General features: G+C 41.6%; 1 protein-coding gene across 11 annotated transcripts in view; it reads right to left on the minus strand.

Moving 5' to 3' along the window:
- The window catches only part of LOC126874090 (serine-rich adhesin for platelets-like), a 52,984-nt gene that overhangs the window by 14,761 nt on the left and 16,217 nt on the right, over window positions 1-22,006 (minus strand). For 2 of the 11 annotated variants that reach the window (XM_050635714.1, XM_050635718.1), the window contains exons 1-2: window positions 9,408-9,912; window positions 1,353-1,597 (exon numbers count right to left, since the gene is read on the minus strand). The exons of 2 other annotated variants lie outside the window; for them this stretch is intronic. In XM_050635714.1, the coding sequence (XP_050491671.1) occupies window positions 1,353-1,434 (82 nt within the window). In that variant the 5' untranslated portion in view covers window positions 1,435-1,597; window positions 9,408-9,912. Of the gene's footprint in view, window positions 1-1,352; window positions 1,598-2,305; window positions 2,649-5,810; window positions 5,957-9,407; window positions 9,914-22,006 lie in introns of those variants that run through there. 7 more of the 11 variants (XM_050635710.1, XM_050635719.1, XM_050635711.1 and 4 more) reach the window with 7 other exon arrangements.

Genomic DNA, 22,006 nt, shown 5'->3' on the forward strand with positions numbered 1-22,006 from the left:
TGTGAGAAACGCAAGGTCCATTCGAGATACGGAGGTCGTAGCGAAGGAGTTGAAAAGAAAAACGAAAATAGAAAAAGAAACCATTACGGATGTACATACGCGCGTAATATTCCAGAGTCTAGTTTCTAATCTACGATATAATTTTATATCGACAGCTTCGAGCTTCTAAAAGCTAACTTTTAACAGGCGAAACGAAGGGTAAACTAGTCGCACGAGCTATCGACCTTCGTTACATCGATCGTACTAAACCTCCGATTCTCCTAAGTATATTGCGCGTAATTTTGCTCCATTACGCCAACCAACAAAATTCGTTTCTATCTACTCTATGATATTAATTTTAGAAAATCGTGACTGGTCATGGGTCAAACGAAACGTGTTTTGCGAAATTCAAAAGTAATTTCGAAAGTGATTCTTCGTCGTTAAATACGACGTTCTCTCTAGTTCGACTACGAGGATAAAGCAGAAAAAAAAGAAACTGGCGTTAAAAAAAACGGTAGAAAAAGCAGATTATAATATTACCAGTAACGTCTGTTCTTTTAATTGGTATCGACAAGATGTTGGTCGTTTAATACGAAGATAAACTAACATCTTCGTCGACGAGAAATTTGTTGACAAGAAATGGACATGAATGGAAATACGCTACTACGTCTGCTCGTGCTTAGACATAACAAATGAATTAGAATAAAAGAAGGCGGGATTAAAATCGGACAAGCGGATCGAGAGCCAGATTTTAAGATATTCGGAACAGCGACCACGTTATCGGTCGTCTCGCAGTTAGAGCAACGCGTATCTCGTATAAAAGTGTTTCTTTCCAGTCACTTTGTTTCACGGTGTGCTACGATACTTGCTATTTCGCGAAACGAAAACAGAGTAAAAGATAGACGAGGACCCGTTGCGCAATAATTTGCCGACTAATAATATCGGTGAATCGACGAGCGACAAGTTAATCGGATCGAAACATCCGTTAATTTCGCGCCACTCTACGCCTAACGCGTGGACTACGGATTTTTACGCGTTTATAGGAAGTCCGGAACAGCGTCGAATCGCGTAAGATGCGAAGCATAGTGCTTTCTATAGGTAATACCTACGTAATAGGTAGAAAAAGTGCCAACTAAACCTGCAGCTACGTATCGCGCGATAGAATTTATCACGTATCACGGCGATAACTCGTAAACTCGTGGCATACGAATTATCGGCAAGTTTCACCAACCACGTAGGTCGAACGAACGCGTTTCATCGAATTTGATTCGCTTTTAAAAAGGTGCAGAAAATAATAATAATAAAAAAAAAAAGCTAGAGTGAAAACCGTCCGCTAAGAACCATGATCAGTCTGTTCGACAGGGTTTCCGTACCGTCTTGGTACCTCGCTAAAAGTAGAACGTGTTTGGAGGAGCCGATCACGTGGATAACCTTTCGCTGTCGACGCCACTGCATCTCTCCCTGGCCGTCTCCTTCCTCGCGAAATTCTCCTTTCCTTCGACCCTTGTTTTCCAGCGTATATACACCACCGGTCGGTCACTCGCTGCTCTCTCGCTCCAATTTACACACTCCTTTGCATTTTTTCTCCCCTTCACCTTCTTTAACTCCTTCTCTTCTTCTTGACGACAGAAAAAAGTGGCAAAAGCTTAAAGATTCGTCTATCGTTCGATCCTCTTAACTTTTACGGTGCCTAATCGATCTCTTTGATTATTTTTTACAAATTTTCATTTTAGCACAAGCAGAGAAAAACTTTTCGGAATTTTACGTTTCTTTGCGTTCATTTTGTTATATATTATATCGCGTGTCTCTTTCTCTCTATCTCTCCATATACATATATATGTCACTATCGGACAAAGATTTCCAATTACTCGTCTAATTTTACTCGGATTATATATCTCGTTAATTTCGTTATCGATTCGAAATTAACGACGTTACACATCGACGGCAATTTCCTTCGTCTCGACAGGCTTTCGACGAAGAAGGATTCTAAGAAGTCCGAACTGAATTCGAGTCTAGGCTGATATTTTTAACCCTTTAGATACCGCTGGCGCCTCTTTAGGCGACATTGATAAAGCGCAAACTTTCGTTTAATTTGTTTTTTAGCAATAAAAAAATAAAAGATGGAAGAGAACTCCGGTCTAGAAATAAAACTTTGTTACTTTCCAAAAATAATTCTTGTTTGCAAAAAATTTCGCCGCGAGATAGCGCTCGAGCGGTCGATAAATCGTATTAAAAAAAAGGTTCGGAAAAGCGCAAAGAATAAGAAATTCCTAGATCTCTATAGCGTATGTACGTATATATAATCCATATCAACGTCGATGCTCACAGAGGGAGAAGAAAAAGAAGAAGAAGAAGAAGAAGAAGAAGAAGAAGAAGAAGAAGAAATCGAACAGCACGTGGCACGCAAAGTCGAATCTGACAGCGACAGCTCGATTATAATCGAATGTCGCAGCGTAAAAGGTTTAAGGGTGTCTATACGACGATTCACGATAACGGTGTGATCGGTGTGATTTCTTCTCTATCGGACGTTATCGGTTTAGAAACGGCTTTACAAACGAGCTTAGAAACGTGAACGGCACTGATAAAACGCGCCAAATAAAAGGAGGATGCAACTGAATAATCTGGTGCACGCGATGCCTCGAGAACGACTGCGGTTGAAGCGAGGAACGAGGGGTACAGAGGGATCAGGGGACGAACGAGAGAGAAAAAGAGCGAGAAAGAGGAGAGAGAGAGAGAGAGAGAGAAAGAGAGAATGGTTTACCAGCTGGCGGACGTAGCTCATTGGCCGACGGTCGTGGATTAGAATAGCAACAGAATTAGAATAGAAAACGGGCGAGAACCAACGTTCACCGTCCATGTTGCTGATCGTGCCGCTCAACGTCGATTCTCTGTCTCTCTGTCCGTCTGTGGTACGCCGTATCGTCGGAGAAATAGGATGGGCATCGTTAACGGAGAAATCAGTGGTGCAGGGTGTTCGGAGGGAGAGGTATTCCAGAATTTCGAGACTTTGCTTCGGAAGACGAACGGTTTCTATCTTTAACCTTCTTATCGAAGGTGCTATTTGTCCGAGAGATCTCTGCCATCCTATTTACGGCTACGTCCCTCCTCTCCGTTGTAATAGAAAAACGGAAAGTAATCCGCGACAGCGACGTTAATTTATTAGTGGAATTTTTGAACCTGCCGCGATCGTCGCGCGCTTTATGCCTCGATCCCGCGTTAGCTTTCAGTCGGATTAAAAAAGTAGAACTCGAATAGAAAGAAATTCGCTTCGCCTATGAAAAATGAAATTTTCTACGTTACACGTCGTGTAAATCATGGTCATACATCTTTGCGTCTTCGAACAACGCGCAAATGCGTAAAAATCCGCAGTCCGATCGTCGGCATACGATTAAAAACGAAAAATTACACGTATCGATAACAACGAGATGTTCGACGCGTATTTCCTTATTATGCGCGTATTTTCGAATACTCTTGAAAGACGATCGACACCTTTTCTACGACCTCCTTTTGCCAGCCTTTTGTCGCGCCTTTTCGAAATACCTGGTCCTCCGATATTTTCTACGATATCGCCTCGTCGTCGTCGTCCTCGAAGAACCAAACTATCGCCAACGTAAAACTTGGCCAAAGTTTCCGCATCTTACGGTTTAAGTCGAAGGGAATAAATCTACAAAATTGTATTCCTTGCCCTCCTTTTGTACAAATCGTGACACACTCGCGACTATTACGTAGATACCGTTGTAACGTTTACGAGTTGCGCGCCGTGCCAGTTTGGAAATCGTATCGAAGAAAAAAAGTATCTGCTCGATCGGAGCAAGTTTTCTAATTACCGATATTCTAATTCCTATTTTTCTCTAGAGCATCTAATTATAAAATATCGCAGAAGCCGTGGCCTACTTTCGCCATACGAGATGCAGATGTTTCGTAATTTCTGATTTTACGGTAAAACCAGCTACTACGTACGTACTTCGCTGTTAATCAGATTTGTAGGTTCAACGTACCGGGGTCACTCGGCGTATTTTAAGCAACAAATAGAAAGCACTTCGAACGTCTAGCTTCGTCCGCTTATACGCATTGTGACAACCATTTTCTTGCACGCTCGACAACCATCGCGAACTAAATTAAATTAATTCGTCGTGTGAAACTTCGATATCCCGAAGCTGTACGCGTACTCGTTTTCCTAACGGAAACGTTAAAAAGATCAGTTACGTTTTGTTGATGCCTTCGACCCCGCACGATCTCCAAGGCGAGATAATTCTCGGCTAAAGTTTCGACGTACCTATGTTTATCGTCGATCGAAAACAAAACAAAGTATCGAACGTATAGGTGAAAACGGTTACAAAGTTTAAACGGTCGATCGTAAGACAGATTATACACCGGAAACGATAGGTTTCGAGTAAAAATAAAGCTGTGAAATTCGGAAATTTATAGTACGATCCGATACAGATGCCAAGTAGGTTGTTGCGTCATTACATTGTCGCGTTATATAAAACACCCTTGCGTTTGTCAGTTGTACTCGACAAATGCTCGACTTTATTAACGGTGAAATAGAAGCTGTGGGTGTACGTAAATTGTACATTAAGATCGTTTATATTTAAACGGTCTATCATCTAGGTACATGGTAGGGGAATAGCGATATTCTTTTACAGGAATCGTGCGTTCCGATCTCCTTAAATCTGTGTAGCGTCAGGACGCGATTCGCAAATTAAGTACGTAAGCGAGAGTGGGCGTATCCGTGTTACTTCGACTATTATTTCATCCGTCTGGATCTCTTAAAACGTCGGTGGGCACGCGAATTTTGCCGAATTTTGCCGCATTTTGCCCAGGGAGCCGCGATAATTTCATTCCTAGGCGAAATATCGTATCGTCGAAATCACTCACGCCGTTGAAGACCGTTTAATTTTAAAGTTTAAAGTTTAAACCGAAATTTAACTTTATTACATCTATTTTGTAAAACGTGCGTTATCGATGATCACCGTGGCGGTTAAGACGCGAAGGATATTTTACCAACAGGCAAATTTCTATATTTAGAATGTTCTAGCAAAGATGCTAATGCCATTTCGTATTGAAACGGGGAACTCTTGCCGATGTACGTTTAATTTATTTACTTTTTTTCTTTATTTATTATTTATTTCTCCGTTTCTCCGAATGAATTCAAATTATAATTCGTTTAACGGTACAATTTCCATAACGAGAATATATTTGAATATATCCGAATAAAGCGAGAAAAACAAGATAGAGGACACTCGAGGCGAGCGACGTTTTAAAGAAACTCGAGTTACGATACAATTAACGATACAATTTCGAAATAGCATATTCGAACCGTCTCCGTCGTCGATCGAACAAAATCAGCGATCTATCAAAATCAAAACTAACTAAGCGATGTAATTCTTACAACGAAGAGATCTCGATCAGCGATCGAAATCTGCGAGGAAAACACTCGATTCGCCGCAATTACGGCATCGTCGCTAAACGATTTCTTTACGGTCATTTTTACGGTCATTTTTACGGTCATTTCTACGGAATGGACCAACCAGATAAACTTAATTTATATTGCGAGTTGTATTATCAGAATTATTTATTAAAAAACGCAGCAGCGATAATATATTTGCCGCGTACACGATGTATACGCGCGTTTGCCACTTAAGCGTCGTCGATCGTACGATATTCACGCCACGAATCTTTTTATCGATTTAGACCTGGCGATCTTTTTAATCCGTCTTGCGACTCAAAAATTAAACATCACGGAGACAAAGATTCCGTTAAGCGATAAAACGAAGCGAGCACGGTCGAGCAGCTAAAAAATACTATTCGAAAAGTCAAGACGAACGTACCTTCCGGAATGAACAATTGTATCATTGCATTTTATCGATAAGTTAACGAGGATAGTCGCGTTAAACTCGCACGATAGTTCCGCACACACTGTCACTTACGAATACACAGAATAACAAACAGTCGTATATTTGGGCGAGTTTCGTCAACCGTACGCGTTTCCAATAAATATTTCGTAACCGTTTCGAAATCCGTTAAAAATTTTACCGATATAGCGACGATAGCGCCGTTGTAAATACTCATTGGACGATAGCGTAAGTACATCCTGTCAAAAATAATCGATTCGTCGTTAGTTTCGCCGCTTCGATCAAATTCGGATACCGTTTATTACGAACGAACCAAAGTGTCTATTTATAAATAGATAGCAGCGTAGAACGGTTCTTGGAAATTTCGCGATCCTTGCTGCGAACTTTGGGCGCTACGAACCCGCGCTAGTCCATAAACGTGTCACAACATAGAAACATCGAAAGGCAACGAAGAACGAAACGTCTTTCAGAGGAAGAACAAACAAGCCGACAGGCGATATATACGTCGTTATACCGTGCCTTAGCACTAGCAACGATCGTATTGTGGAAAGTACGCGCGAACGACGCTATCGACGGTAACGACGATCGTTCGAGTACGCGGGAGAATCGCGCAAATAGGTCGATTACTGAACGGACGGGCGAGCCGATATCCGCGCGAATAAAGTTGCAAAAGAGAGAACACGTGGATGGGAATCGACGAGCCAAGTGTCGAAAGCCCGAAACGCCTGCCAGAAATTACTATACTCAGGGATGAATCGGTGATTGACCGCGTCCATTGCTACATTCCGTGCCTTGTTCTTTTTCGTATGGAAATACGCGCGTGTATTTGGAACGCACCGTTGATTTATTTTAATATCGTTGATATTTATAGATCGATTATTCGATAAATCGTTTCGTCCGATATTATTATCGTACTTTTCTTTGATCGTTCCTTAAATATATCCAACGATAAGAGGCAATCAGTTTGTTTTTTTGCTTAAGCTTTATTGGAACAACCGCGAAAACGATCTCTTTCGCGGATCCTTGTGTCCAGAGTTTGCGGATAAATCGAATCCTTTCTACGAACCTTTTTATTACTTTTTTTTTTTTTTTTATGGAAATCGTTCCTCGAATTCGCGCCCATCGAAGCTTAGACGCTAATTAAGAAAATAGGCAGCTAAGAAAGAAGCTGATCTTAACGGGTAAGGGGAACGATAGATCGTCGAAAATCGATAACGAAGAAAAACGACTCTGTGTGTAACAATAGGACTCCGCTTATCTCAACTTCGTTTATTCCAACGATCGAATTCGCTTATCTCGACGCGAAATTCCGTCGTTACATTACGTTATGTTGTATCGTACGAACGAAAAGTGATGGATGGTGCAGAGAGTCGGACAAATTCGAAATACTACGCGATAGAAGTTACGGCGTTACACGGAACCAACGCTTCGATATATTGGAACGAACGGAAATTCCAGAATTAATTACACTTCAGTCTCTTCTTACACGGTTTCTTAACGAGTCTCACGTACGTTTACGCGGTTTATCAAACGCGTTTTACGCACTGCCTCGAATGAAATCCTAACGAAAACCTTGCATAGGCTTGCCGCGCCTACTATAAAACAATTTTCCCTTAATCCTTTCGAAGCGAAACCGCGACACGGCGAGATCTATACCCACGCCACATTTTCGCGCAGCCTGCGTAAAATGCCTTCGTCTCGGTTCGTACGTTCGTTTTCTTCGCATCGAAGAGCGTACGGAACGGCTCGCCCGTCTTCCCCCGTTCTTTCGTTCGCGAGAAAACACGTTTTTTCTATTTCGATCGAGTATAGAAATACTCGGAAAGACTCGGAGACTCTGTCACCTCTGTGCGCGCGTGTACGTTACTTTGAAAAATCCCTCTGATAATAAACTTTATCGTCAAAATCTTCGATCGAAATGGTCGAGCTTCGCGATAATTTACCGCTGTTCTCGCAAGAAAAATCATCGGTTTTAAACTGCACGAATCGACGTTAAGCTGTTCCGAATGTTATATAACCTTCTACAAATGCTACCATACTTTTAGCTGTTTCCGCAATATATTCTCTAATTTTAAACTCGTAAAGTAGTCACGCAAATACCACGGTGGTCGATGATTCGCGACGTCGAGTAACAAAGTTTGAAGAAAAAAAAGATTGAAAAAAAAATTGAAAGATTTTTTTTTAATAAAACGCAAAATCAAGAGATCTTACGCCCGAATTTAGTTAATAGGTAGGTTTGACGCGTGGAAAAGTAAAAACGAGATGTAACGGGTGAAAAGAGATAGGAAAAGGATAGCGACCTCTTACGTAGCCGGAGATAACGAACAACGTTCGTTCCCAGTAGCGTGCTATCTTGAAACGTAGGGCTTAAATTCTACGCGGGTCACCGAATCACTGGAACGTGGGACATAACGGAATCCTCTTACGCAAACCTACGAACGATTATCACGGGATTATCTGTTTTTCATATTTTGAATCTCGGATTCGATATCGGGCTGGATATGGATAATCTTTCGAAAGAAAACTAACGATGGTATCGACGATTTATTCAGCGCGTTATAGATACGTAAATGGTACAAAGCGGAATAAGGTTAATTTTCACGTCGCATAAATAATCGGGAGCCTTTGATTCGCAACGTGGCTGCATTTAACGTAGGAAAGACAGAAGACAAACGAGTACGTACGTGTATAGATTCGACGCATCGATCGAGACAACGACGCGGTTAAAACGAACCGGTCGATGGTACGTGTTACGGTCGTAAAAACGTACAAGTCGCGCAAAAGCATGCAAACGACGAAGAATAATTTCCTCGCTACTTATTTGGTAGAAAGTTTGAAAAAAAAAGGCTCGAGAGAAATGCATCGGCTTCGATTTCTTTCGCAAGTTCGATTTCTTTGCCAAATCGGTGGAAATAGGATCGTCTGTCATTCGCTGGACAGCTTGTAACTCTACCGAGGATTCCACTCGCGATAATTAGTCTTTGCCGACACGCCTCTTGTCAGGTCTGTGCGGACATTGCGTCGCGTAATGCAATCGCGCGAAACACGTTTCGCCTACCTCCTCCACGCCGTGCCTCGCGAGACACCGAGGCAACGAACGACAGTATCGGTTCGTCGCTTCGCGAGCTAACTTCTCCGTTTCCTCGTTAATTCCGACCGACGCGTCTCCATCGAACGACTCGTTTTCGCAAAATTCCAACTCATTTTCTACCGAAATTACCGTAAGGCGTTCAACGTACAACGAAATTATTACGCGGAATGTTTTAAAGCGACTTTGAAAACAAAGACGCCGCGACGAGATAATTTACGAGAATATAAGTCGAAAATAAAAAGGGTTGCCGATCGTTGTAGCTGCCGTAGACGAACGCGTGTGAATCCTGAATCTTTAAAAAACGAAAAATTGCAAAGAACGACTTGCGACTAAATAGAACCTACCTATGGCCAACTTTGTATACGTCGATTCGTGTATAGATGGAATTCGTGTACGGACGGAAAAACCGTGGCACCACGCAGAAATAAAAAGAGGAATCGAAATTTCGCACTATCGAACTTTGGTACGTCTTGATTCTTTACCTGTATCTAAGTCAAAGTTTCTTCCGAGCGTGGCAAAGATTCTTTAAAGAGCATCGTACCCGATATACAAATCGCGAATAATCGTTACAAAGCTACTCGTTCGAACTTCCTTCTGCCTTGCTCCGTCCTAGGGATTCAGCCTTATACGTCTTAAAATGTCGATCGACCAAAGGAAAGTAAAGAGATTCTCGAACGCGGAAGAATTCCCTGTGACGAGAGCTCGTCGAACACCATCGTTCACCCTTTCTCTAGACCATCTTTCAAAGACTCGGAATACATATTTCCGTGGAACGGGTATATCGATCGTTTTCCCCACGACCACGGATTATTAAGAAAACACAGTGTCCGCGTATAAACGACTTTGTCGACTGATATTTTTCCGCACGACTCGATGGAGATCGCGGCTCAACCAGCGTCTAGCAGCATGGCTCCGCGTGCTCGTTCCTCTCAAGACGAAAACACGCGAGCGAGATGAAAGAAACGAGAGCGTACGCCGAACTGGTGTGCGACACACTGGCGGCTAGCTTCGATTTTCCTGCGACTGTGCAGTCGGAACGATTTTGCATCGCCCTCTGCCAGCCACCCTTGTGCGCACGCTTTCCAGTCTACCCCACCATCAACCCCTTTCTCTCTTCGTCGTTTCGTCGATGTTCGATTCCTCGCTTCCGTCTTGTTACCACTTTCCATTTCCTCGTTCCTCGCGCTACCACGCAACCTTCTACTATTCGTCTTCGTCGCGTAACGTTTCGTCGCTTTTTACGCGCTCTCGACCTCGCTTCTATCTTCTTTCCAAACGTTCGTTCCATGCGAATTTATATATTTTTATCAACGGGACGGAGATTCGTCTCGTTCCTCGAGTCTATAGAAGCTTATGGTCGTTTTAATCGCGTTGATCCGCTTTCTTTCTCTCTCGCCGATACTCGTCATTGTTCGTAATTTCGATGGAACGTCTTCCTTTTCCGATCTAAAGGAACCACGGATTCACCTTTTTCACTCTATACGATTCCGCTTCTTTCACCGTCCGTCCGTTTTCACTTTCAGCAAAATATCTTCCTCTGGAAACTCGAATCCATCAAAAATTGCCCCTTTCGTCCTTCCTTTCCTCGCCTACGCCTTATCGTTCTGCTTTTCTCGCAATTTCTATCGTTCGTATCTTTAGCGAAACGCCATCCTCTTTCCGTCCGGACGATATCAAAATTTCTGCAATTTCATTTACGATCTACCTTCCCCCCTCCCTCCCCCCTCCCGTCATTTATATTCGTACGTTTCAGCAAAATTTCTTCCCTTCCCAATCCAAAGCGACGAAAGAAAGTACCTCCGTTTCCGTTACCAACTATCTTCTTCGCCTTTGCACCTTGTTATTTCACTTATCATTTCTTTCTCGTTTATTTTCATTCGGCATCCTTCCTATTCTCCTTCGTTTTCCTTTTCTCGCCTCTTGCGGGTTACGTCGTTCCAGCTGCTCGGGCAACACCCTCGCTGCATACGCGATTCCAGTTGAGCACTCGTGCTTTTCGCTCGTGGATCTGCGCAAGTCGCCGCCTGTCGCCAGGCGAACTTCGTGTCTATGACCGAGAGTCGACGTACAGGGTAGCTCGAGAGCCACGGCTCCTCTTCAATCCCTTAGCCGTGTAATTATTTTCTTAGCAGTGGAATACGCGATTGTCACGAATAGTCGATAACGATACCACGCATCGTGAATCGGGTGGACGAGTCCTGACTGCGTGATTATTTACATAATAGGAATAGATAGATAGAAAGATAGATAGCTATAACGCGATCGTTAGATCGTAAATTTTACGTAATTACGCAAAATATCCACGTCCACGGTAGAATATATCTTTGCTCGTTAATTTTTATCGATAAAATTTACCGCCAACGAAATGCCAAGAAATTTATCGAAAAAATTAGCAGTTTACATTAGCAAACGAAGGAGCTTTCGCTTTATAATTAACGCAAAGGATAGAACCGTGAAATATAATTCCCCCTCGTTGCACATGCACGCAAATCGCCTGTTTCGTGTCGCAACCAAGATTTCACGGGGTAAAGGAACAATAATCCGTTTAACTTGATCCCCGTGGACGCGTTATTCGATTATAACGTTACGGTGAAACTTCGATGTCAACGAGCAGCCTCTACCTCCAGCCTCTTTGATCAGTTGCAACACTTTTTTTTAGACCAGACCATTCTTTTTTCCTTTGCCTCTTCTTGTCTTCTTCCTTTGCAATTCCGTAACGCGTTTCGTACAATACGGTAGCAAAGGTATCAAAAGTAAAAGTTTCAGCTCACTAAAAAACGAAAATATTTTGCTCTTGCGTTTGCGCGGGTGTTACCCGACCGTTACCTTCCATCGTTCTTTTCATTTCCAAGAAATTACGTATTTACTAGAAAAAATCTTCCGTCCTTTCCATAATAATCCGAACCATCGTCGTTTTAGTAAACTCGTTTCGTACCAGTTGCGACTCTGTTTGCGGTATTAAGCGAATCAATTCATCTACGAAGGATTTTATAAACGCGTGGCATCGTTATCGATTAACGATGTAATACGTCGTAACGAACGGAATTGTCGTGGACGGTATACTTGTTACGACCCATTGTAGTTTGCTAATAATGGTTCTCGAAGGGCTTTCGTCGGGCTCGCCATTAAAAGCCAGAGATATACCTCGCAAATATTATAAAATATTTGCTTTGTAATTGCTACATTGTTAACGGAAATCGTCTGTAATTCATTAACGCGGTATTATTATATAGTAAAAAGATATCAAATTACGACTAACGAATAAAACCAAGTTCATCGATTGGAAAAAGGGAGACGACGATCGATTTTGTAAAACTCGTACTTTCTTTCTCTGATTATCGCTCGATGAAAACCACGACTAATAAATCAGAAATAAATCAGAGCGAGTCTTTTCGCGTTGTAACGTTCGGCTAATCGGGAATGACGCGGCAGACGCCGTAACGAACTCGATGAAAAAATAACGAGAGAATATCGTCGGGGCTGAAGGAATTTTGCACGGTCGAAACGAATGCCCAATTAAAATTTCACTGACCTAAGCGAAGGGTGGTCGTTGGAGAATATAGCAGTCGCGATGTCGGCGCTGAGACGCGGATTGAACGCGCTATACTGGAACGAAAGTGCGGCTGCGCACCCGAACCGATCGACGAGCGAACAACGAGTCCAGTTGCCTCATACTCTACGACGTATTCTGCACCGTGTACTATATACCGTATATACCGTATATACACTGTACGCTATATCCCTTTCCAATTATCCACACACTAACTTATTTTCATAGCTACGAAGCTAACTCTCGCGAAAGTATTCCAACGACTATCGCGGACAAATTTTGCGTAACTTTACTCGCACCTTAACGCGTTAGGACGCGGTTCTATCTGTGCGTTGCGCGAGCCATATATCGCAGCTCGAAAATACGTAAACCAGTCCCTTCCAACGATAAGGTTTAATCGCGAGTAAGACAGACTTTTAACGAAATTCCCAGCTCCGATGAAATTTCCAAACGTTACGCGTCCGTCCTAAATTTAGCTTTGATCTCGAACTAAAAAATCGAAAACCCGATGATATTACTTGGCAACCTCGATCCATCAAATCCGTACAACGGCGCGAGACTACAGGATCAACAAAGTTGGCGCGTACGTCCTACTCCGTTTAAAAAGTTCTTAGAATCGCATCGACAAACCGCGCTATCGCCAAGCTTTTACATTTCCGAATAATTTTTTCGAATCGAACGAGCGCTTCCCAAGGCGATACCAGATCGTTGTTCGGCGATCACTGCTAGGGGTGGACGAACTCTTACGAGCTTCGTCTTTCGCGCGTTCTCTTTCTTCCTCAAACCTTTTCATCCATTTGCAAATGGTTACTGGCTTTACGGCGCTCTCTCCATACGCTTCTTTCAGCGTATCAGTCGCCTCGGTCACCCCTTTTTTCCCCGAGTTTCGTCTCGTTCCTTCGTAAGATCGGTCGACGTTTCAAAAGACGTTTTAAAAGACGCTTTAAAAACAACGATACGGGCATACCAAAGATGTTGCCGCAAGTTGCCAAACGGCTTATCGTAGGCTCACGAAATTTAATCCGTTTATAGATAAGGCTATAAACTGCGCTCCTCGCCCGACCAGTTCGCCGCAGCGTTGCCGAGACGACGGTAAAAAAATCGTACCACCAACTTTTTCAACACCGACGACCCGCCTTTTACGTTCGAAAGGTTGCAGTTTCCAGCTAAACTTTCCTTCGCGATAACCGTCGACGAATCGCATCCTTTTCTCTTAAGGCGATCGGATCGTACGTCGACTTATTCGGATGCGGAATCTCGGGAAATCGATACGCGTCAATTTCTCCTTGCTGTAAACCCAGCAACGTTACAATACCAGAGGTAAATATGTGGTCATAAGACCACACGGTAAATAGAAAAAAGTATGAATAATTTCCTTCTATCGGGCGATGTCGCGGGTAACAGCCATTACAATCGCAAAGAATATCTACGAGCGTTGGAATACTTTCGCGAGAAACCTTATACGTACACCAGGCACCGGTACTAGTACGTACGCGTAGTAAATAGCGAAATATATTAAGGTCGTCCGAAAAGTTTCTTTCGCTTTATAAGGAAACAATGGACGCACGACATTTTCCGTATGATTTTGTCCGTAATTACGTACGATCCATTTTGTTCTATTAAAAACAAAGATCACAACGTTCGACGGATTAGGTAAAGGACGGTAAAGGTCTGTAAAAGAAAGTCACTTTTCGGACAACCTAATATTATTGCCGCGATCGTCGGTCGATCGAGTTTGACAGAACGTAACGTACGTTTTATAAGTTTTTCTAACGACTAACAGGTATAGCGATAACGTCAAGATTCGCATGCACTCGCAACGAACATCCTTCTACGAGCGTTTAAGAGCTTCCTACAATCGCTGATCCGTGTAACGTCCACTCGTTCGCTTATCGACACTCGTATTAGAAAATATTTAATCGGTTTATGGACGCGTGTCAAAAACGACGCTATAAAAGCGTGCCTCTAAGCGAAAAGTGGGTAGTAAAATGCTTCCACTCCGGAAACTAAATATCCCGTGAATTAAGCGCTACGCGTTTTAAACAACAGCGCGATAAAAATAATGGAAACGTTGATTTTATTATCTAGAAAGCACGGAGTAACTCGTCGCGAGAGATCACCGATATTTTGTACACCGTAATTTATTCTCTCCAGGATTCTTTGCTTCTTCGTGCGTTTCTATAAAAAAGAAAAAAATACGTTATACCGTAGTTACATACCGCTCTCGTCCATAAGCCGTACAGCGAAACTACGGATCGTTATGCAATCGTATCTAATATCGATCTTATTGATAATACAAAATAATAAAATAATACAAAAAAATTGGACTTTGAATTCTTCCATACCAAAATTTCATTTTAGACGTAGCTCGATTACTCTTTCAACGTGATATTAAGATCCAGTCTTATTTCTGAAATTGTGAAAATATCGACGGATTAGTGCTATCGTTGAGCTTAAGCAGCGGTAGTTATAACGACACGGTGGTGTTATTCGCTATTAAGATATTTGAAACTATTTCGAAAAATATTCGGTCGAGCTTCGTTGAACGACGAATCAAGAGTCTATATCTATACAACGGCAATTATCGGATTACAGCTAAGAGCCGTAACACGGTTACACGTTTAATCGACCAAATGAGACGAAAAATCGTTTCTCAATCGCTCGTCCAAACTGCCAGAGTTATTTCTCGTTTGGAAAAATAGGAAACCGCGCGCGATTAGCCAGCTAGCGAAATAAATTATTGGTCGATAAAACGTGACAAATAGAGCCGGTCGAAATCTGTTGCCGGGTGCAGTGCTTCGAATTCGTGTCTACGGCCTAGAACCGTATCATCGATGGAAAATGGAAAAGCGATTGCGCGGTTAAAAAGAAAGAGAAAAAAGAAAAAAAAAGAGAAAAAGATAGAGAGAGAATCTATATTTTCTTTTCTCCGTCGCTTATTGCTTTCTCGCTAATTTTCTTTCGTCTCCGTAACGTCGCATCCTCTATCCGTTAATTAGAGAATGAAAAATTTGATTCGGTCGTTTCGCAAAGAGAGAAAGGTCGTCGAATCCTTTGCTTCTTCTTTTCGATCGCTAAACTCGTATCGCGTCGGTACCGTCGTCTTTATTTTCATCGTTCGACGTAGTTTTTCTCATTTTATTCTATATACGCCGAATATACACTTCGATGCCCAATCTCTCTACCAATCCGTTACTAAATAACAACTTTTTCAAACAGCCAACGATAGTAACTCTGTGCGAGCAAGATAACCGTGCCGACCGCTATCGTCGAATAATTTTATTTATTCTCGTTGAAACGCGCACGCGACTCGTCAACGATAATCCGACGAAATAATTTCAAGGAACGCGTAAACAGCTTTCCAACTTCTGACGCTTGACACGAATAATTTAACTCGTGATATTTTACAGAAAACACGCGCTACGTTCTAGAACAAACGTCGCGTTGCAACAATTTACTTCGCAACAGCTACCGTGCTTTATCCAACGAGATCTCAAACCACGTTTCCTCTCTGTAAGTTATATCTTGTTCGAATGCGGCTGAAATCTATAAAATTTAGCAAAATAACTCGTACCACGGGACCACAAGGATCCAACGATTTATCCACGGTACAAGCGATGGACAGAGCAGGCAGATATTGCGGCGCTAGAGGCGATAAGCTCGATAAATATAGATAAAGCGGCGTTCCTTTCGGTACATTTGGATGCGTGGGCACGTTACGTAAACGCTAACCCTGGCACGGGAACCCGAACTCGATATTCGGCCTCCTCGTATAAACGCCTCGTCAAATGCAATTGTCACCGCGGACGACCAGGGAAACCGTAGACTCGACGCATCGTTCTCGATCTAACGACGAAACTCTGCTACGATGGAATTTCCTTCCCTCCCCTCCCCCTCGCTCTTCGTCTTTCCTTTCCTTCTCGTTATATTTACGCGTTTGCGTGCCACCATGCGTTATATAGGAAATTTAATCGTTACCTATATCACCTATATCGTATCGTCAGGATACGTTTATTATACATCGTCCCTGCTGGATAAATCGTTTACTTCGCGTGGTTGTCGTTCGATCGAACGTCGAAATGCGAATCTAACGTAACGGATCTTCGAATCGATGCAACGCTTCCCTCGGCTTAAATATCGTATCGCGATATTAAATATACGCCAACCATTTCGTTTATCGTAATTTACGTAAAATCGAATATTTCTCGAATGTCTTATTTCGTTAGAAAGCAGGATAAAATTTGACGAGAAAATGAAATTTAACGGTTATTAGAAATTGCCAGTTCGACGATTATTCGTTCAAATATTAATTAATTTATCGATTATCGATATCATTAACTTTAACGGAAAATGTACAATTACACCGTCACTTTATCTATGCATCTTTCCATGAAAATCAAACAGATTTCCGTAATGGAAGCTCCGCGTGCGATGTGATATCGATTCTTAAACTACTTTTATCGTCGTTTTCATTCTCACTTATATAATCAGATTAGCCGAAGTCAACGAGTCCCGATGAAAAACGACGAAGAACGTCTTTCCCGTACGCGTAGTGCGAATCGAATTAACGCGTGCATAGATATTAACTTGTTTACACGATGTTACGCAACGCAACGAGACCAACGTTTTATTAAAAACTCCGTTCGCGGGCGATTCATAGATTTTATTACTTGGAAAAATCAGCATTTGCAATTTCTTTCGTCAAATATTAAATACCACTTCGATTGTATCTTTTTCAGGACGTGAATCGTTTAAAATAGATCACAACGAAGATGAATTTATAACGTCAGTGTGATTGTTTGCATTGCCTTGACTCAGCTCTCTCTCTCTCTCTCTCATATCTAATTGTAAGCGAAGGCATTTTCGTGCTACATTTTTCAAAGAGATAAACTCGTCTGTCTCGCGTACGTCTTACGAGTGAAAAATTCAAATTCGCCAAGTGCAAAGATTATTTTAGTTTCGATTCGTGTCAAAATTCCGATTGTTTTCCAATGAAATTCCGAACGTTTGGTACTGCACGTGTTTAAATCGCCGCCACATATTTTCTATAGTAAAACAGATCGCGATATATCGATGCAATTGTTATTAAAACTCGATAAGAGAAAACCGTTGGAGAAAACTGATCGCTTAAACGCTTTTGCGTAACGAACGAATACAGAATTTGGAAACGGCGGAACGCGAGGTAAAAATACCGTTAAAAAAATATAGGTATTCTTTGAAAATTCTGCAACCGGTTAAAAATATCTTATAAGAAATAAGTCCGGAAGGCGATAGGAGATAAAGCGAAAATATTTCTAGAAAAATATAAAATACTCGACGATCGATAGTAGACAGATAGAACGTTTTAAAAATTAGAAATAGAAACTAGGAAAAAGTAAATTCAGAGAAATGGCGGAGGCAACGAGCAGCGAGGCTATGAGATATACGTAGCTCGTGAAGTTGAAAGTTTGTTCAAGTTATATCGACTTGGAGAAATTTAAAACTACAGAAACGCAAGTTCGAAGATCTTTAGGAGCAGTGAGCGATTACGAAACTCGCGAAGGCTAATGAAACGCGAAAAGAAGTACGATACGAAACAGAGAACTAATCGAAGTCTCGAGTAATACACGGTTCGGAAATTATCGTACCTGTACGGTGTATAGAATCTTTCGAAGGATAAACGAGACTTGGAAATGTACAGAGATGCGATATAAGAATACAATGGATATCACGACGGGATATCACGGACGAATGGCAATCTAAAATGGTATGGAACGCGTAAAACTACCGCGCAGAGTATTACAAAAATTTTGGGGCTGATTGCATCGTGTTTTTGTGGGCGCGTGTGCGTCAATATCTCTGAAAAAGTCGAAATATCGACTGTCAGGGAATGCTGTTCTTTTTTCGGCATGATATATCGCGATATATCGTATATGGCACAGCGAAAGCGTAAAATTTGATAAACGTACAGGTACGTTAACTAGCAAGAGTATGCGTTTATGTAAGATTTTCGCGGAAGCATATACGAAAATGTCTACTGTTCCTAATAGATATATTCGCTTTGCTAGACGAGATGTACGTCTCTATCAAGTAGTAAAAGTTTCGATTTCTTTGCTCGCGAATATATAAATTATACAAATCGTACAAATCAATTACCACGTGCATATATCGACTGGCGAGCTTATCGAATTAACGTGTAACGCACCGTGATACGTTTGTGTCTCTGGCTGTCTTAGATCTCGTTTCACAAACGCAGTTAACGCGTACTCTGCGCAAACAAGACCGCGGATATCCATGGAATTTCACATTTTTATGAATCTAACTAAAGCGATAAAATCGAAACAGAAATCTTTCTTACTTGTCGAATACTATCGCCAGTACATACATGCATACACGTTTGTTTATCGTGCAAATCGATATGCGATCATAGACGCCCTTTCTTTCTTTAGATGTCAAATTCTGCGCTTTTCCCTCGATACCAGACACAACGGCCAATATAGAACATTTAGTGAAAAATGTTCGAACAATACCCACGATCGGCATTACTTTTTCTCACCCTACTTCTTTCCGTTACTTTCTTCTTAAATGCCACATTCTGGCCGGTGTTCCTCGAAAAACGAACACGATATAGGGCATTCGTTGTACGACTTAGACGCGATCGTAGCCGCAAACATAGATAGAAGCTAGCCTTTGATAAACGCTCGGAGGATATACGACATAGAGCGGGTAGAAAGACGATGGTCGCGTATTCGCAGATGGAAAAAGGTCGACGAGAAGGGACGAAAGCTTGGCATAGCCGTGGTCCCCGCGAGGCGGATGATCTTATAAGGTGGCTCGCAGGCAGATAGGACAGCCAGACATAAGCGATTTGGAACGTGGGACCATTATAGAACCGGCTAGCAACATCGTAGAAAACATAGGACCGCCTGTTCTTCCGCTCCTTGTATGCTAGGAGGCAACTAGATTCCAATTCGTCACACCATCGGCACGATTGTCGTACAATCACTTTGCCAAGTCAGTTTCCTCTTCGTCATCCCTCCGTTTCATCGACATCCTCCTCTCGATCGATTCGAGTGAGAAAACGAATTTATGTACGAGCTGGATTTATACGGCCCGTTAGACACTCGGTTAAGCGACGATCAGCTGTGAATCAACACGACACACGAGCTCTTCCTACGCCAACGATATTTACAAGGGTGTAATATATATGCTAACAAGCAGTTAACGTCGATCAATTTGTTTCTTTGACGAAACCGACGGATAGGCTAATATCCGCGATGTCGCGACGAAATTTATATTTGTCGTTAATGTTCGCGAATCATCGACGTTCGGTGCGACATAAGGGACGATGGTTGCTTCTCACGATCGAAAAGGGTAATTATTGCATCCAAGAAATAGCACGGTTTATGGTTTATATCTTGCCAGAAATTTCATTACAGTGGCCACAAAAACATATTTATATAGGTATTAGCTATTTAGATCCAAGTGTATCAAATATTGTGTCGTACTGAAAAATAGGCGGTCGCAGCCTTTGAACATTTAAGTAGTAGAAAATGATTAGAGAAGGAAAGTATCGGAAAGCATAGGAAAAGATCGCTACGGAACGATAATTAACAGAGTTTCCAATTTTCTTATTCGTTTATTTAGCGTCGTTCGCGCGATGAAAAAATAATTACAAGTACTATTAGATGTACGTGACGCCGCAAAAGTGCAAGGAAGCCACGAAACAACGTCTCGTATCTTTTCCACTTGTACCATTTCGAAATGATTTTCAACTTTTACATCACAGTCTAACATATTTTTACTCTGTGACACAACGTTCGAATAAAACGACGTCGGTAATGACCACCTAATTTTTCGTTTCAACGAATAAAAATAATTTTTAATTAAACGTTCGATCGATTCGTGGACAAAATATGCACGAAGAATAATTACGAACAAAATAGAATTTCTTCGCTACTTTTCACAACGCTAGATTTTCACTTATCTCTTCAACCGTAAAAAAAAAAAAAAAAAAAAAACGGAGATGTTAGCAGCAAATTATTCCACAAAACGTTGGTTCCAGCTTTCCTCGTGCCACTTATTTACTACATTGTAAAATTAAATCCCACTGGGAGAAAGCTGCGGAATCTGATCGCGTTTATTAGCTGCGAGAGTAATCGCATTCGTTAAGTCCAGTTAACCCTAACCTTGCTTAATTTAATATATCCTGGTGAAATAGCTACGAGGACCAACATTTGTATCTTTCGATAACCATCAGAATATATAGAGTTATTTCATTACGCATATCCTGTTCTTTCTTTATTATCGAATATACTACTTTTTTCGTTATACGAATTTAATTGGCTTGTTTTTATAAATTATCAGCAAATTCTAAAATTCTATACATACGTGTTACTTTCTTCCGCAATTTATTTTATCGACGTAGAAAAATTCCCGCCGCGAAACAGGAACGATGTAACGTCGACGTGCATATTCTGAATATTTTATGCAAATCCGTAGCTTTACAAATACCTGAAAATCCATAATCGAACGATTGACACGAATTAAGGTACGCCTTCTATATTTCCCCCCTTTTATATTACAATTTTTCCGTTTCATTTTCACGAGCAAGTCTCCGGTGACGCGTACTCTCCGACGAACTTGTAAGGCGCAAAATTCAAACCATTTTTCACCGGAGCAACGTCGATTCGTACAGCAGATTCTTGCGACGGTTAACGATCACAGAGTTTATAGGTTTGATCGAAGCTTGCCTGTGTTTCCGGGCTCCAAGAATAAATCAACGAATCGATAATGTATCTGGGCGTGCAGCGGTCGCTTCATCGATTTACGTGCACGTGAAAAATTAAAGAAGATGCACGCTTTTCTCGATCGCCTGACGGCAACGAAGATTCCTACGTGTTTCGATCGAGAAAGAGAACATCTTTGCAACGACGAAGCTTTCTCCGCTTCGTACGTAAGGAATATTTAAGTATTACGTAAACGCGGTGATTCTGCGAAAAAACGCTTTAAACGAGCTATGTAAATCGTAAGAACGAAATCACGCGTGTATACATACACGTATATATGCGAAAAAAGTTGGAAATATCACGCGTTTATTTTCGACGATCTTTCGACTAATTTTAGACTATCGGAAAATTACGTGTACAAAATTACGTATGGTGCGTAATGATAACTAATCTTTGATTAATCAGCGACATTACGCGTCGTTACATAACATCTTTAACGGATTGAAAAGTAAGTAATTGAAAAAATAATATCCTGTTATATTACGATATTACAAGTTACGATGGTACGAGTTAAAGATAACGCGCATAGCGAGTAAAAAAGGTTTAAAACTCTGCGGGTACTATCGCCAAATGGAGGAAAAAGGTGCTGCGAAAAAATGCTTTCCACGATAAACACGCATTCTCGTATTTTGAATACATTTCTTTCTGCATTTGGCAAGCACCGCCTAACCGCCCTCTTCGTGTTACAAAGGTTTTTAATCCCGGTTAGTCGTACGCGTAACGAGATTTCATGAATTTCCAAATCTTTTCGAGCAGCTGCGTA

This window comes from Bombus huntii, chromosome 15 (assembly GCF_024542735.1).
Source record: "Bombus huntii isolate Logan2020A chromosome 15, iyBomHunt1.1, whole genome shotgun sequence".
NCBI lineage: Eukaryota > Metazoa > Arthropoda > Insecta > Hymenoptera > Apidae > Bombus > Bombus huntii.